Source organism: Cyanistes caeruleus, chromosome 2 (genome assembly GCF_971803275.1).
Source record: "Cyanistes caeruleus chromosome 2, bCyaCae1.hap1.1, whole genome shotgun sequence".
NCBI lineage: Eukaryota > Metazoa > Chordata > Aves > Passeriformes > Paridae > Cyanistes > Cyanistes caeruleus.
Genome location: NC_141702.1, coordinates 58,044,540 through 58,063,408, shown reverse-complemented (window position 1 = coordinate 58,063,408; position 18,869 = coordinate 58,044,540). Strand labels below are relative to the sequence as shown.

General features: G+C 36.1%; 1 protein-coding gene across 4 annotated transcripts in view; it reads right to left on the bottom strand.

Moving 5' to 3' along the window:
• Positions 1-18,869, bottom strand: part of ESR1 (estrogen receptor 1) — a 183,154-nt gene that overhangs the window by 61,166 nt on the left and 103,119 nt on the right. For all 4 annotated transcript variants that reach the window (XM_086877292.1, XM_023923389.2, XM_086877293.1 and 1 more), the window contains exons 3-4: positions 17,423-17,613; positions 4,535-4,651 (exon numbers count right to left, since the gene is read on the bottom strand). In XM_086877292.1, the coding sequence (XP_086733418.1) occupies positions 4,535-4,651; positions 17,423-17,613 (308 nt within the window). The remainder of the gene's footprint in view (positions 1-4,534; positions 4,652-17,422; positions 17,614-18,869) is intronic.

Here is an 18,869-nt window from a genome sequence, read left to right as displayed (position 1 = left end):
GACAAAATAGAACAGCTGTAAATTATGCCTCAGATGCTGACTGCATCAGCAGAGATTCTTGCAGTCTAATTGTCTCTTAAAGCAGCACAGTAACAGATGCAGAAGGAAACACTTGCAAACACAAGAGGAGAGAAGAAAAATAACTCTTCAGTACTGGAAGAAGATTTTAAAAGACACATAGACAAGGAAGAAAAAAAGAAAATCAATAAAATTTCCACAGGATCTCATAAGTAAATGTTCCTACCACACAGTTCAAGAGCCACTTGAAGCCTCCATTTTTTTCTACATGCAGCCTCTAAAACATATTTCAGTTGTGTCCACTCTGCTAAAAATAATATATGTGGAGTTTTTCATTCTGCATTAAGTGACCTTCTGTGAGGAAAATCTCAGCAACCATATTCTATATCATATGTTTAGAATTAACTAGAGACACTTAATCAAGATTTTGTCTACCTTCCCCAATATTTACTGAAAGTCCATATTTAATATCAGTTGCCACTCATATCACTTAAATGGCAGATGAAAGTCACAAGTTGGCAACTTTTACAATTTATTGAGAAACCTCAGCTAATTAAGTGCAGAAGGAAAACTGGGATTACATTTGGAGGAAAGAAAGATTGCATGTGTTTTCCACTATATGTAAAAGTTTTATCATCATAAGGAAATTATGGAGACAGAGATAAAACTGAGATAAGACACAAATATTCAAGAGAATGATGGAATTAATGCCTTAAAAAAAGGCAAATCCTTCAACATGAACATGGGGTGATTATTTAAACTGAAAGATTTGATCACAAGAACTAGCATTTATTGTACAACAGTGTGAACCTTGACCCAACCACAGAGCTACATGATTTTAGTATGTTGAAGAAAAGTTCTATTCTATCTATTAAAAGAGAAAATCTTCATAGCTCTCCTCAGGAAAAAAAATAATTAAAAACTTAAAGCATGTAAACATTGTCACTTAAAAGTTAAGGCAGATAGCATAACGTAGAGAATATTTACTTAACCTTTATCTTCATCTGAGGGAAATGTGACAACTAAAATTCTAGATGTAGAAGAAAGGTTTTTCTTCCCCACATGTCCCTGTGGACAATAGGGGATCAACAAAGACTCCAGAAAAACCATGAATGTTTTATTCATGTACATGACCTTCCCTGAAGCCATCTGCAAGTATGATAGATTTATTACTTGTAACTGAGGGATCTCAAGATTATTTTCCAAGACTTCATAAAATAAATATTTTAAAACTGTTGCCTATGAACCAGTGATGGATTTCATGCATTATTAGTAGTACTATAAGAGCAGATACAATTTATGCTGATCCTGATCTCCTTGTTTACAAACTGCAAGTTTAGTTTCTTAAAAGAAGAAAAGAACAACAAAACAATAAAAGTACTACAACACTATTTTTGAACTGCCAATTCCTGTAGTGACTATAGAAATCTTACAACATTGTAAAAGGAAAGGAAAGGATGAAATGCAGACAGCTTTTCTCAGGTGAGAACCACTGTATGAAATAAAGATTCTAGAACATTTATATTTGAAAGAAAATTTAGACAGAATTGCAGTATTTATTTTGGACTACTTTAATCTAAAAAATGCTAGTTGAGAAATCTTTACAATTTTTATGAGATTAAAAGTTACATATAGAATAATCAAAATTTTATTAGAACCTGCATCCAAGAGAAGAGAATGAAAAACACAAAAGATGGTACAGTGGATCATTAATTAAATACACATAAGAATAACTGGATGTAAATTTGCCAAATGAAAATGTAATGTCATCAACATAAAGCATAATTATAAATCCTAGCTGTGATCTGCCGTATGTACAAAGGTAAAAGTTAAATCTGCAAGACGTGTTCATTTATGGATTCTCTAATTTTAGTTTGCATTTCTTGAACCTCTGTCTTTTCTAGGTCATAGCTGTGATATTAACGACATAACCTTTAATGAGTTCTAGCCATATAAACCAGGATGTTCAGATCATATACAATCATAAATAAATAAATAAAATCTCATGAAAAAAATCAACCATTGTCTTAACTTCTAGAAGCAAAAGCAGATTTTACATCTTCCTCCTGACTGCATCCCAAACCTGAGATTAATAAAATCTGTCTCAGCTCTTTCCTAATCCTTGAGTTGAGAAAAATCCAGGTCCAATCTCAAGAGCAGCAACAACTGATCATTTTTTATTTAGTCTTTCCCTTTTTCTCCTGAGATTCCCAGACTTGGCCTATGCTTGCTGGACTTACAAATGATTTGTTGAGGAAAGGACTAACCTGATGAGCTACACTTCTCTGTTGCAACAGATTTTCTGTTGCGTGAATAAGCAATAGGTGTGCCAAAGACAGGAAGAACCAGTCTGTAATCTAACTAGTTCTTTCCACACAAAACACTTGGGATTTAATCCCTTCTGCTCTGAGCACATACTAGTTTGCTAAGTTTTCCCTGTAGATATAGGTTTAAATACAGCTACTGATTATTCTTTATTGATAAAAGCAATCTGAAATTTTTAGCAGGCTACAACAAGCCATCATTATTACATAAGTTCCAGGAAAGTGGCATTTTTCTCAGTTCTTATAAAATGAGTAAGCCTTTAATATTGTTGGGTTGAATTAATTCACATCTAAAATATTCTGCATCTAAAATGCTCTGGTGCACAGTACCAGAACAGAGAAATTAACTTTCCCTTCCAGGATTCACAGAACAAGAATTACATATCCAGAATTTTATTTAACAAATATGGACTGATTTGAGACTATCAATGCTCTTCATACTGAACTGCAAAATCTTGCATTAAATTTCGTTCAGCGGGATCCGAAGCCTACCATGAGAGACTGTCATGGAGTTACTTTACCTTTAAGGGAGTTGGAGTTGCTGGGAACTGCCTGGAGTCTTCTCCTGACCAATTATCCGTCATTGCTGAGAATTGACAGCAGTTTAGGCCATTGAAAAGTGGGATCAACTTGTGAACCCCACCTTAAAGTGCAAAAGCAGAGCTCTCTGGGTTCTCTTTGTTTCCTGGCTGCGAAGGGTGGCAGAGCTCCAGGCCTCCTGTCCCTGCCCAGGCCATGCGGCCGGGCGGGGATGGGGCCGGGCCTGCCCCGTCTCCCGGCCGGGAGATGGAGGGGCCTGGGGAAGGTTTTCCTCAGGCCTGGGCCGGGCCGAGCCGGGGCCGATCTCTGGCTCGGCTGCAGGTTTTGCTGTAACTACATTCACTAGAAACTGCCCAGTGAAGAGAGAGAGAGGCCCTGGACTTTCAGCGGGTTGGAGCAGCGACCACACTCTCCAGAGCAGCCATGAGGAACTTTCCATCACAGACGGCTCCAGCTCCTGTTCGGCAGAGATCTCCGAACCATCTACAAAAGCCTGGGCAAGATTTTAACTCTTTCATTACCCAGATGACACTTGCGGATTAATCTTTTTATCCAGAGAGAGAGAAAGAGATCAACATGAAAAGAGACTTTATAAACTACCAGTGACAGGAAAGAAAAGAAGCTTCAAGAAAGGTAGAGAATTAAGAAGATGCTTTAATTAAGCTGAAATATCTCCCTGTTAAAACTATGGAGATGGACAATGAAGTCCTGAAAAGAACTCCTTTAATTCATGATACAGGATCTAGAGAGGAATAGTGTTCAAAGTGTAAATTTGAGTAAAGAGTAATTATAGTATAGTGAAGTGCTGGGAGATTAAAAGCCTTGAGAGGCAATGAGAAAACTGTTTTCTGGTGAAGCTCACAGAAACAGATGAAGAAGACTTTTTTTGCCTTTGAATAACTTATCCTTAAAAATGCTCTCTCTAGACTCATGGCCCACACACACTTCAGAGTGATGTGAAAATGGGAGGAGTGGGCTCTAATAGCAGCTCTGAGCAGCTAACATTAGGGCAATAGAAGACTATAACAAAAATAGTTTTCTTGTGAGAAACTCCATAAATTAACAGGAAGAAACTTCTGTTTCTCTATAAAGACTGGTGAAAAGACTAGCAAGAATTGGGACTGTTTTAACCATCCAGTTAAGTTAAAGTTCCAGAGTTTTTGTCTCTGTTGTCATGTGAACGGGGAAGTGGTAGGTAGATAGGGGATGGAAGGGTTTTTCTGGAGGTTTATTCTGGTGTTCTTGTTGTTGTAGTTTGTCAATAAACTTTCTTTTTTTTCCCTTTTAAGTTGTATGCCTGTTTTGCTCTTGTTCTAATCCATATCTCACAGCAAGAAGTAAGTAATTTTCTTAGTTATTGGTTTAAAACCACGACAGAGACCAGAAAAATACTGAGTTAAAAATAATAACAGACGAATTCTAATTCTACTGAAATCAACGGTCCTCTTATTTTTCATGCACATTTGGACAAGATAACGTTATATTTGGGAGCTTTTCTTTATTTAATGAAATAATTTTGATTTAATAGACTTCAACTCAATCAAATCAGTAGCTTCCTCCTTTAGCTAGAAACCTTATCAGCTGCCCAATGAAGTTAAAAGTCAGGGAGGCAGACAGCAATGCTAAAGAGTTGATGATGGCTGTGTACATACCACCTTTCATCATTCCCACTTCATAGCATTTTCTCAGTCGGCAGGCCTGGCAGCTCTTCCTTCTGTTCTTGTCAATGGTGCACTGGTTTGTAGCAGGACACATGTAGTCATTGTGCCCTGTAAAACCAGAGGGAAAGTAAGGACACAGTTATACACAGACATAGCAAAAATTACTGTAACGCCTTGGGAAAAAAATAGCAGGGTTACCATCATAACCTTTCATAAAAGTGTTGATACAGATTTTGTAACTGACATCTCTGTGCCACACATTTATCTGCAACTTCTTTAAGTTAAAACTTCTGTAGACTAATTAAAATAGTGAAAAAATAAAGCAACCACAAAAGGGGATATATTAATATGAACAAGTGCCTTGACTTCCCTGCTCTCAGGCCAAGAAATACAACGCCATCTGGTTTTGTGTGCTTGTGCTGATGTTTAACTAATAGACTGCACAAAATGAGGTTTACAAAATTAAAAAGGTCTAAGCACAGAAGATCTATGACAGTCAGGGCCAGTTAAGAAACAAACAACATAAAACAGAAGCAACAATCCTCAAATAATTAATTGTACCTCGGGGATAAATCAGTTGCTTATTCCAGCTGCATGTCTACTGATTTGTGCAAAAACTTCTTGACATGACAGATTCTAAAATTACCACATGCTGAAACCAAGCTTGTTATTGCATTGTCTCCTTCAGAGCTCCTCTTCCTCATTTATTGCTCTCTACATCTCAATTCTCATAACAAGCAATTTTAGCATACCATTATTTGTTACTGCCAAAAAGCATCTATTCCAATTTGCTCTTAAAAAATGTGTGCTTAAATCTTCTATAAAATGATTTACCAGCCATTGACAAAGGTTAGCAAGGATGAAAAAGCCTCTTCAAAATTATCTCATTGGTGCTCTGTATTCATCTGAATACAACTTAGGTACAGCACACATATGCAAAAAAAAAAAAAAAAGAAAAAAAAAAAGTTACTGCAGAACTGTTTGTTCTTTCTTTGAGGTCAAGGGATCAGCTTGAGGTAAAGCAGGGTGGAGGTTTCACAGAGGCCTTGGTCTCATCAAATCATCTATCCTTGACTACAAATTAGAAAATAGAGTAAAAATTACTATCAGATTACACCAGGAACATCTGCTCTCTAAAGCTGCAGAACTGGGATCTCATCAAAATAAGTAGCCAACCTCTAAACTTGTTAAAAGGGGAACAGCTGACTATGCCCTGTCTCAAATTGACAGAACTATTATTTTTTCAATCTACTGGACAGAACAAAATAATACTGGAAAAGTCTGTATCCACATGCTTTGCTCCAGCATCGTGGTAAACAGGTACAACTGAACCACCATCTCAACCCAGCACGAGAGAATGCTTTAATTTTCAGTTCCTCTGGTTGGATACAGACTGTTCTATATCTGATTCAAAACCTTTCACATGTAAGGAAACAAAAAAAAAATCAAGTCAGAAATAAAACAGTCTCAACCACACATGCAGCCACATGCAGTGTCTACAGGGGAAAAGAAGTGAAAAAAAAAAAAAAAAGGAAACCCATATTTTTAAGAAAATGCATTTATATTGTTTATATTGAGTCACACTAAGCAGCAGTGAAAGAGTGCACCTGTCCTTGATCACCTGCCTTGTTTCATTAGTGAACATTGGAAATACCACGAGATAAATATGGAAAATTTAATTACTCTTTTTAAAAACAAAGAAATACTTTGAAAGAATAGCTAATCTTCTTCCTGGTGAAGTTAAAAGGCAAATTCACATGGTGAATGAGTGCAGGCTTTGAAATCAGCAAATAATTCAGAACACAATTTAGATCTCTCTAAAATAAGCAGATAAATCCCACTTTGGTCGAAGCTGAAATCATGCTTACCATCTTTGCTGGATTGCTCATAGTGTTCAAAGGTTAAAAAAGAAAAATGTGACAGAAGTCACAGATGCAAAAACCAAAAATCAAGTGTAATCAACATCATCAGGGCAGCCATCCTGTTTTTGCTATGCTTATTTGGGTGATAACCTTCTCCTTGGCTATGAGTCTGTATTTACTTGTGCAAACCGCGAAGTGTTTGGAAATAAACACTTGGCTTGTAGAATAGTATATAAACTAATCCTATTTGTAAGAGAGCTACAGTTTAAACATTCATATCAAAATGTTTTTCCTTCTGAAGAGTTTTATCATGAATTTACTGTTTATATGTTAACATAATTTAATATAAACATTTAAATGTTTAAATGTTAGCATAATTAGTCTGTTTTCATGCATATGATCTGCACCTTATACAACACACTGTTCACTCACAGTGCTTGGTTGATTTGACAGAATAAAGAATGTAAAATCTGGCTGCTAAAAACCAGAAGGATCAATGTGTGATGGGCATACTTCTCTAGATTGCAAATATCATTGTTTAGCCTTTCACATTTCCTGTAAATCTAGGAAAAACATAATGCATTTAATATTTATCATTTTTATTTATTTTAACCAAAATAGCCTTCAAGAGGTGGGAAAACATGTAAGCAGCCAGAAGAAGACGTTTCATAATTTGAGTATACAGTAAAAAACATTATCAATTTAATCAGGAAAGAAGAAAGAAACAAAGGGAAGAAGGAAGGCAGGAAACTTTCCTGCTTCTCCACAATGCTACCTGATTTCAAATATTTAGTTGCTGGAAGCGAAAAAAGAAGTTTCCTTTGCAAGGCACAGACAGACTAGGGCAGTCTAGCTTGGGGCAGCATGGAAGAGAAAAAGGCAGGAAAACACAATTAAGGAATACGTAATATACAAAAACAATTTTAAAGTGAGATAATACACAACTAAACCTTGCTGTCAGTGAATTTTCTTTTAACTATTCTACTTTCATCTAATGCTTAAAGCTCATCTCTCAGCAAAACTGATTCCAACCAATCTGACCTACTAGAAGGGATTTCTCACTGGTAGGAACTGCCAACATGAAAATCAGGCTCCCAGCAGCCCTGCCCTTTGTTTTCACAGTATCCAAAGCATGGTAGATGCCAGAAGAGAGGGTGATCAGGCTACTTGAGAGGGGGTATCACAAGGAATACCAAGAGAAAGAAATGCCTTCCATGATCACTGATACCTGTAGAAGGAAGCATAAGTCACTTGCACTCTGTGAACTTAGTGAGGCTTTTAAAAAATGAATTATCAGATAACCTGTACAAAATTAAAGGCAGTGAATTTAATAGGGTGGATCCCCTGGATTTAATCCCCTGTATGTATAACTTGTAGCTTCATGAGCTACGATGGAAGAGTTTAACGGCTCGACTGGAAGAGCTTAGGGAGGGTCTCTTTTTCTTGTGAAAACTCATAAATTGCACATTTTAAAGCAGTAAAAATAAAATTAAGCATATAAAATTAGGAATGTTAAGGTATATTATAGCACTTCAGAATATGCCATGGTCTCTCCAGAATGGGGTGCAAAAATCAGGCCCTTTTCTCACGTGACACTCTGAATGATAATGACCAACAGCGAAGGAGAAAAGGATAAGGATGCCTAAACTGATGTAGTTGAATTGACTCATCATGCATCTTGAACAAAACCAGTAATAATTACAATCCTCTTACTACTATGTGCTTTTCCTTTAATTATTCTTTTATTTTCAATCCTCATGTCACCTTTTTCTTAAACTATTCTTTATCTATTTGAATAAAGCAGCTACCAGCCTAGCCATTGCCTCTGGAAGCATCAGATCCTTCTATGATCTATGACAGTGAAATTAGAAAAATTTTCATATATGTCAGCTAGGATGAAAAGAAGGAAAGGGAAGCTAAACTGTAGACTTTATCCACACCTTAAGGCGTCAAACAAGACTGAAGATGAAAACCAAACTTTGAGAAGAATGACATTAACAACAACAACAAAAAAAAAAACCCTCAGTAAAAACAAATGTTGAATGTAAAATAAAAAGTAAGAGCAATTTTAAGTGCCCCAGTAAAACTGCACTGATTGGCTTTAAAATCACACTTTTTGCTAACAGCTCCACAGAAAAACAGAAGGTTATGTCTAAATCCTTTGTAAGCACTGATACTCAAATTTGCAGCTTAATTACTCTCAGACAAGGTCTTTGGATTTGGAATTTGGGTTCTCTTAGCAACTGCTCAGCATGCTGAGAAGACTAATCTTCCTCCTGGTTTTAAACAAGCAAAACATTAGTAACATGACAGTAAGGAATATGGTCTGAAAGGCTGTAAAACATACTTCATTTGCATCCAGTGAGGAAGTCCTCTTTTTCTGCATACCACAGAAGGAAAGATTATGAAATATCCTGAGTTAGAAGGGACCTGTAAGGATCATCAAGTGCACAGGACAGACCCAACAATCACACCGTGAGCCTGAGAGGGCATTGACACACCTCAATCACAGAACCTCTGAAGAATGAGAGAGGAGAGGTTAAAATTTATATACTCCTTCAGCCATAATTAATAATAAATAATAAAATAAAATGTTATGTCCTTCAGCTGTGTCATGGAGTTCACAGAGTGTGTTTGCCTTCTAGTGGAATCTTCTTGTTTTCTCTTACAGATAACTGAACAGCTCACACAAGCAGGTAATTACTGCCAAATGATTATGATAGCGAACTTTTCTTAAACCTTTCCATGTACTAACAGGAAAAATGAAGAAAGGAGAATGGACACTACATGAGGCTACCAAGCCTGCTGCCATCTCACCAGTTTAATAATGCATGAACTTATGTATTGAGAAAGGGTGATAAATATAAAAAACCCACTACCTAACTTTATAAATTTATAAATAAAAAATTATATTTTCTAGTCAAGCAAATAATTTTTAAGCTTTTACTATTGGCCTTATCTTAAAATTTAATTTGTTGTTTCATCTACTATTTCAGTATTATAATACCATGTACAAAGTCTACTTCTACCCCAATCCAATTTTTCTAATTTTAGACAAGGTAACAAAATAGAAAGTGTATTTTTTCCTCATGACAAATAAAAATAGACAAAAATACTGATTCAATCTTACAAAATCTGGCAAGGAGTATGACATCAAGTTTCTGTTTCCTTAGCTGATAAATCACAATTGTTTTAAGTCCTTGGCACATGATTAAAACAACAGCTGTGTTAAAGGGAAAAACTCCCACAATGTATTACTCACAACCATCTCAATATGATCTCTCCAGAGACAAAAGGCATTTTCAGAGAGAGTTATAGGCATGTCATGGCCATCTTATTCCCATAGACTTTGAATGAAACTCTTGTATTTTTAGCTTCCCAGTTTATTTGAGCCAGAATGGCAAGGGGTAGAATTCTACTAAAGAAAACTCCCACAACTATTATAAAGAGCCTAAGAAGCTAAAAATATTGCAAATTACTCTTGTGCACTCAAAATATTATCAAATGTTATGGAAAAAAAATTAATGTATCTCTCTATTTTTATTCCAGGTATAACATCTGGTTTGGATCTTCAGTACCTGAATGGTTCTGCTATCATAGATTTTTCAAGGACCTGTAATACAGTCATCCTTGCAGTAGCTCTGGAAGGGAATTGTTGGGTTTGGAAGGGAATTTCTGGGCTTTCATACAGTATTTAATATATAGATATTATTAAATATTTATCATTTATTTTATATTAATTTATTATTTAAATATTATTAAATATTTAAAATATTTTTATTTTAATGGCAGAAGGAGGGGAGAAATAAAGGATTCTCACCATACAGAGCATGCATTGGACATGGACATTTCTAAGCACAATGAGTTTTCTGCATTGAAGTCGTTAAAACTGAAACCTCAGTACAGGCAACAGCTGGCTTGCTAAATTATTACACAAATCTTTGACACCAGTATTTTGGCCAAAAAGAAAAAGACTATTTTCTGCCTGTGTACCACTTTCTCCTGCAAAGTACAACCTAGCTATATTCTTCTTTAATTAACTGATATGTATCTGTGATCCTTGGTTTGCTCCCTTGTACCCTAACATCACCCATGCTCTATAGTATGAAGAGTCATCCATTTTATAATCAGAAGGGTCAACCAAGGTATCTTGGTCTCTTGTCCTGCATATCTCTAGCCACATTTTAGAGTGGGAGTAGCTATGTTATCTGTCACACTCTCTAAAAGCAAGCAAAACAGTTTAGCACTTTCCTGCAGGACAAAAATTTCATGTTCCCTTGTAGTTTTTAAATGTAAAGTGCTTTGGTTTCTTATCTGAAATGTGAGTTTTCAGATTAAATATTCACTAAACACTTGCAACATGTAATTATGTTTCATTTTTGTTGTCATTGTTGCTTGGTATTGCACGACAGTCATATTCCAGAGGAAGTAAAACAACATAAAAGGTAATAATACAGGATACATTAAGAACAGCTTCTAAAAGCCAGGAATTCTATCTAGGAAATGGGAAGAGCTTTGGATTTGGCAGAGGAAAAACAAATGACCATTTATAAAATCAGATAAGAGTCAGTTCTCTACTCTCTGGCAATGTGTGTTGCCCAACTTCATAAATGTTCTCAATATTGCCTAGAATGACATGTCATATGTCAGCTCAGAAAATATAGTTCAGATGATTTCAGAAAATCAGGGAAGATCACTCTTACAATGGAAGCTTATATTGTATAAAGCTCCACAGTGTCTGTCCCAAATCCAGTTATATGTAGTGTTTTTCACAAAAATGGGCAGTGATCTGGAGTGTTTCTTTTATTAATTGTTACTCATTTGTAGATGACATCTATATGTGTTAGAAGAACAGAGGAAAGGCCAGACTACTTTGCTAGCCAGACTGAAATAAATAGCAGGAGAGTACAGAATAAGAATTCTAAATTACCTTGGCAAACTGGAGGTAGCACATGGGAAAACAGCACAAAAGCAGAAAGTAAAAAGGACTGGTAGAAGTCCCTGCATTAAAATAGGATAAATTATATGGACAAAACAATATGGAAAAAAAAATGGTTTCTTCTTCAGAAAAGTATGCCTGAGTTTATTCTGCATTACACATTGATTATGAGTGAGGAGTATCATGTTTTTGAAAATAAGGCAAACAATATAGTGTGATGGATATAGACAAATACTATGTGATGGATGGGCTTGCAAGGTAATCCTATTGCTCCATTCAGTACTTGTGAAACATCATATTGAAGGAAATCATGCTTCAAGGACAAAAGCTAACAGTAAAAAGTGGAGAACCTCTAAAGCAGAGCAATTAGAAGATTAGAAGCCAAGAAAACAAGACCTATGAGAAAATGTTGACTGAACCTTGTTTCTTCAGGTTAGGTAAAACAGAATCATTTATTTCAAGTGTGATAGCAAATTTCCATGCTTTAAAGGTTGTTGCAGACCGAAAGAGAAGGATTTTTTTTTTTTTTTTTGCTGCATGATTTGCAGGAAAATAAGTGATGACCTTAACCTGCAGGCAGGAAGATTCAAATTTCCTAGTAGCCTTCAAAGATGAGGAGAATAAAACATTGGATCAAGCTACAGGTTTTAAGAAGCAGTTCAATAAACAGATATAAGGAATTGCTAGAAGTTGATCCAATCACAGGACAGGAAGATGAACTAGAGGTCAAGGTCCACTGCAACCCTATAATTTGCTTAAGCCTTGAAAAATAAGGAAGTATTCTGGATACAAACATCTTAAGCCACTATCACATCCATGCTGAACACAGAACTTCAAATTTGCTAGAAAAGTACCACATGCAAAATTGCCTTACTAGGAAAAAGAGGTACTGACTCTTGCCTTTCAATAGCACTCAAATTTCTGAAACAAGATCACCATAAATTACACAGCTGAAATTAAAAATGCATGTTAGAGAATGCAATCAGAGCAAAAAAATGGAGAGCACATATTTACCTCTAGGGACACTGGAAAAAAACTACTAAAGGCACAAAAATAAATCAGAAGAAGTTTCAGAAGAACCTGGCTAACCACCAGCACTTAGAACAGTCTCAATGACAGCTAAACTCAGGTAGCCTTTCCAAATCTACCTTTTCCAGCCTTCATATTTCCAACACCTATCTCCAACTGGAACCATGTGTTTTCCACCCTGAGGCCAGATGCTCATCTGCAGCTCCCTGTTGACTGGCTGTGATTTACTCTGCTAGTCCCAGTCAGGTTCACGTTCTGTAGTTTGGCTGACAGCTCATGGAACCAGTGTACAAGCAATCTTATTAGGGAGTTTCTGCCTTCTTGGCTGCAGGACCTGAGCTGTTATAAAACAGATTACAAAAACACCATCAAAACAGAAGACAAGAATGGAAAATTAAAGGGAAGAGCTCAGAAGCCTCCCAAATCGACACTACTGCAATTTCTGCACTTCAGCATTACCTACCTTCGAAACCTATTACTCACTTACTAGCATGTTTTACCAGTAAAGTTTTCTCAAAGAGTAAAATACATATACATTACCACCCCTCTCAACATTATATACTTTCAACAAAGTACAGCTCTATCACTGTCAAATAAAAACAATTGATAACACTCAAAGACTACTGCCAAAATTCTTCTGCTTGATGGTCAGAAGGCATAACTGCTAATTAAAATCCAGGTTCAAGGCACACAGGTAAAATTCTTCTCAGCTTCAAGAATTCCTGTACTTTGAAGACCATTATATCTCTGATCAAGACATTAAAGGCAGGCCTCTGGAACTGATCAGCTGTTCATCCATTCTCAGAAGCCATTACCTGTTCTGGTAATGCCTCCCATCATGGAGTAATTTTTAACTGACTATATGTGAAATATCCCAGATATGAGCAAAAGCTGTAAACAAAAGCAGAGAAGAGGAAAAACATCAGAAGGGCTTATGAAGGGGAAATAGAATTGGGATTTTCTAAAATGCTTGAGCAATTCTGGGATCAAGATACTCTCTAATGTAAGGATTTACCCCTGGTTTGTCCTGAATCCCTTGTGCTCCCTCTGGGGGTTTGCAGACACCCATAAGTAGGCATTTGCTGGATGCTTGTCAGAGGTGCTATGAGTAATTCCTTCCTGTCTCACAGGGCTTGGTGGCTATCCAAAAACCAAGGGAATTAGAAGGGGGAAAGAATGTGTGAGTCACAAGGGGATTTTTAATTTGTAAATGGCATTTGTAAGGCTCATGTTGAAATACATCTTCCAATTCTGACATCCAAATTTTAGAGAGGCTGTTGTGGGTGTGGGGTAATGACTAGAGGTGAAAAAATAATGGACTCAGAAGACAGAAATATATACAGCAGGCGACTGAAACATTTTAGTTCACTTAAGATATCAAGGTGACTTGATGGCTTGATGGCCTAATTTTTAAGAACTTTCCACAGGAGAAAGTAGTTACTAAGACTGGTTCATGAAAGTGATGTAAAAGCCAAAGTAAGACACATAACTTTTAGTAGAACACATTAATTTGGTAAATTTTTAGCATATGGGCGGACAACTCAGAATAAGCCATATTTGTAAGAAAACACTTGAGCCCATGGGCATCTTGAGTCTGGGCATCTAAAATACTTAACTCCATCAAGTTACTGAGCATTGTAGATGGACAGCATATAAAGTTTATATTGAGAGAAGAACAGAATTATTGATCTAATGACCCTTCTTGGTCTTAAAATTCAAAAATATTTTAGGAGAGAAGGGCTGTGGTGTGGCTCCTTGTTATGCTTCTGAAATCAAGTCCCTCAACCAAGTACTCTTCTGAAGGCTACATATGCTAGGTGAAGAGTAAAGCACTCTTCTATCACCAAGCAACGTGGTATCCTTGGTGTCCTGTGACTTTTCTCTCCCATGAAAGATTGTACATTAATATCACTTTGCACTGAGGTTTCTCAAAACAAGGTCCCAAATCACTTTCGGGACATAAACCATCAAAGTAGACTGACATAGGCCATTTCAGGAGGCAGTTCAGGTTTTCCACAAACCATCTGTTGTTTAAACAAAACTGAAAACTTGCACACACAGTTTCTAATTCAGGTTACCTCTTTAAGCTTTAACTACTTGACAACAATGAAAAGCATTTAAAACTCACAAAAAGGAACATTCAAGATAGCCTGGATAAAAGTGAAGCTATCTATTTTCACCTCAGGTAAGTTCCAATGCAAATATGAGTTTTCATAAAATTTCAGTATATACTAAAGCAGGTAAATATAGATACCTCTGATATCACTGAGGATAACAGAGGTAATTCATTACCACATACAGCCTCTTCATGTCTGTCCTTACTTTTTCCTGTGGTTCTATTAAGAACAATGTAGGAAGTTTGTATGCAGTCTGACAGGAACATCAAGGTTCATTACAGCAATTCTCCTATGAAATCTCTGACGAGAAATACAGAAATTATCATCTCTGCGTCTACAAATGTATTGAGAAATACAGGTTAGCAAAGAACAAAGTAGCAGAGTTATCTTTGCTGAAACAACAAAAATCTTTGCTTAAAGCATTTTGGTTTATTTTTGTTCATGTGAACCTCAACAGTGTTTGATCATGTGATGCACAGGAATTTTTTCCCTTTTATTTTAGGAATGCAGAGCATATATATGATGCAGTATATATAATAACTCAAAAATATATACAATAATATTTAGTCCACGAATCTTTCTATAAATATACCTGCATGTAAGTAGCATTCATTCCTAGCTATCTGATCACAACATATTTAAAATTATTAGCATCTGCAAGGTAAATGCATGTTTTTTACATCTATTATTAATCTAAAAATTACTTTCATTTTCATAAATTGGACACATGTTCAATGAGAACATGTAATTGCTGAAATAGAGATCTCTTCCAAATCCAGTAGAAAATTCAAAAATTACCTTAGTTCATCAAGACTGGGTAGCTATGACTTTATAAGTCCAGGAGACTTTTCTTACCCTCTATGATCAAATGATCAGAATTCTCTCATAAGTACTCATATTTTTGAATTATTTTCTTTATACCTGTGCATGTCATTTTTTACAATAACTTAATCACAAAAGAGGTGGATCAACTGGAGAAAGTACAGAGGAGCTTAAAAAATGGGATCAGAAGTCTAGGAAGCATGTTCCACTGAAAGAACTTGGTTTGTTTAGTCTAAAAAAGAGAAGACTGAGAAAAGATATGATAGCAGTCTTCAACTATGTAAAAGGTTGTTGTAACAAGGGTTCTTCATGCCCACAGGGCATAGGGCAAGAAGCAAGGAGCTTAAATTAGAGCAAACATGACTTATAGATCATGAAAGTCATTTTATGGGATCCTGGAAACTTAAGATTTAAAAGCTTATCTACTTAAAAATTACCTTAAATATATATACATAGAAAGAAGCAAATTTACTAACTAGTCTTTAGTGCAGCACAAATAGAAAACAGATCCAGTGTGGTGGACCACACCATTTGTCTATGTGGAGACCAGGGTAAAACCACCAAGTGCTGACAGCAGAAGTTTAATGAAATGCATTCATTTTTTCTTCCACAGCGGCCAAACGCTGAAGACCTTTGCTTGACAGTTACTTGATAACTCTCACTTTTGCTTTAGGCTATTTCAATTTCCACTTTGTTGTGACTTAGTTCAGTTCAAGCACAAGGACATAATTTCAAAAGCCTAAAAATAATTCTGATTTGGTCAGAGGAACTGAAAAGGAAAAATAACAAATACACAATAAGGGAGCTGTTCTCCTGACATTGCAAGTTAAAGTAAATTACTCTGTCGTGAAGAAAAAAAGCCTTTCACCCTTTCTCCCTTCAGTGTTGTTTATTACTGACCTCTGGGCTCTAACCACTCACTCTTTTAAAAATCATTTCAGTGTGTCTGGACAAACAAAAATATGAGTAACTATTAACTAATCATTGTCATTCAAATAATTCCATCAATGTCTACCCCTCAGTCATTCATTCTTCGGGGGGGAAAAATTTCTGATCTGAATGCTGTAAGTCCTATTTAACTCACCTCTGTGGTAGTCATACAATAAAGCAGGCAATAATCACACCTTGTGATGTGATGTAAAATTGTTCCACACTATGTTTACTTTATGTAAAAGAGGCCACAGAAATTTTTGTGGCTATGTATCACCTGGGGATTTAAAAACCTATAGTAAACTAAATAATGCACAGCACTTTACCTTTTTTCTGTTTAAATGGAAGAAATCTATTTTATTTTCTTCTCTAAAAACTTAGATACTGAACAGTACCTGTATTTTCAGTAGAATTATAATTACTTCTTAGTAATTTTAAGAGATATTGAACAAAGAAAAAAAAAATAAAAACAAATTTTAAAAAGCAGCATCCATTCCACAAAGTAACAGGCAGTTAAATAAAGAATTATCTCTGTCACAGCAATTAACAGTGTTTTTATTAGATGCCCTTTATTCCACTAGCCTTTTTAACCACAACAAGACTGTGAACTAAAGCATTCTGTGTACAGTTGAAAACTCTGCTTTGTTGACAGACACAAATAATATTTCATCAAGGAAATATTCTTTTTCAATACTGGCTCTCAAAAGACATCTAGCATCTTTAAGGAATTGAGATTTTGACTGAACCATCTGGCTAATGGAGCACTAAATTAAGATTAATAAATCAATCAGCATGAATTAATTATCTGACAGGGAATTCTCAAAAAAGTGCCTTGGATAAGAGGAGAGATATGCTTAGCCTGAAAATGTGATCATCTTGATCCAACATGGATTTTTAAATTCAATTTCTCACTACCACCAGGGTCAGATATACTAAAGCAAAGATGATATAGAGAAGCTTTGCTTTTCCTCATTAATGTTGGATTAATAATAAAATATTTTATACCTGCTAAAAGCATTCATCAAGTACAGAGCTAAAACTGTGTTGGAGAGCGCAACAACTGCTAATGAAAACCCAGTAAATGTCATTGTCCCGGGGTCAGGCTGGAATCACAAGTGTCTTCAGTTTCCTCGAGACTAAAAGGTCTAAAAGGGTAAAGGTGGCTTGAACAACTCATTACCTTGAATACTCCTTTTGAAGAAGGCTTTGCAGCCCTCACAGGACCAGACCCCGTAGTGGTAGCCAGAGGCGTAGTCGTTGCAGACGGCGCAGTACCGGGTTTCCTTGGTGGACTCCATGGACAGGCTCCCCTTCTCCGTGGTACTGGACATCCTCTCCCGGATGCCGTGGCGCCTGTTATCAGAGCTGGGCCTGTTGATAGCAAAAAATAAACCAAACAAAAAAACAAAACAAAAAAAAAACAAGCATAGTTCTTTCAGGGAAGTCAAGCTTCATCCGCTGCTTCAGGTTGTAAGAAAGAAGTCTTGTTTGTTTGAAAACAACCGATAGGCAAAAAAAAAATTATCTACTGCCCTCTCTCTTAGTTGGAAAGTTGCAGAATTAGTAAGACACTAATAGTATAATTAGTAATAGGGCAATTTCTCATAAATCAGCCTGAAGTTATTGGGCATTGTACCTTGAAAAATAAAAAAGCTATCTGATAAATTAACCAAATTTTTAACAATAAAAAGAAATACCAAAAAGAAACCAGCACTATTTTGTGTAACTGCTCCCATCCAAAGGTTTCAGTACAACTGAGATATCAGCAGCTAGGTTGAGAATCTGAGTCAAAAATCACTTATGATTGCACCTGAATTAGTTTAATTATTAACTTAAATTATTATATTATATACACCTAAATTATTAACCAAGCTGTTTTCAAGTGTTACTGTCAAATCAGAGATGAAAGCTTCCCTTCACTTGTCAAGATCTAATACTGCACAAAAATGTGCCTTTTCTCATTACAATACCACTTTCAGAAAAATTAAGAAGCTGTTTTAGCACAACAAAAAAAAAGCGTATTGAAAATTGTTCCCTAAAAATTTTTGTTCCGGTGACACAGATGTTACCACATGTGTACTAGACATGCACATGACCAGCATGTGCAGGAGGATGTGCAGGTGAAAACCAAACAGATCTATCTGCAAATGACAATGTATTCACATGCACTGAACCTCGTAAGAGGTTATTATGGGTAGCTGCTGCAGGTGTGCTAGGCAAAGCTGAGAGGATGTGAAATTGCCTAGGGAATCACCAGTGAACTCTGGGATTGCCCCTGGAAGGCAAACAGTTCTTGCAAAACATGCTTTCCAGTAAGAGTCTGTGCTAAAAATTGTCCAGGAGACAAATACCATGGGGTGTGACACCACCAGACAAGCCAAAGCATGAAGAATCCTACTCTTAATATTAATTATCCACTTACATGCATGCTTTAATTGCTGATTAGTAAACAGGTGGCTTTTATCTCTCCAGAGTCTCAGTATTTTCTCAAATAAACATATCCTGGTTTTGAACCTAGAAGACTCTTTCAGATTTCTTCCTACATACCTAATTTTGCCTTAGACCCTTCTTGAGCACAGCAAAACTTGCTTTGCTTTGATGAACTGAGGCATCTGGCACCAACCACA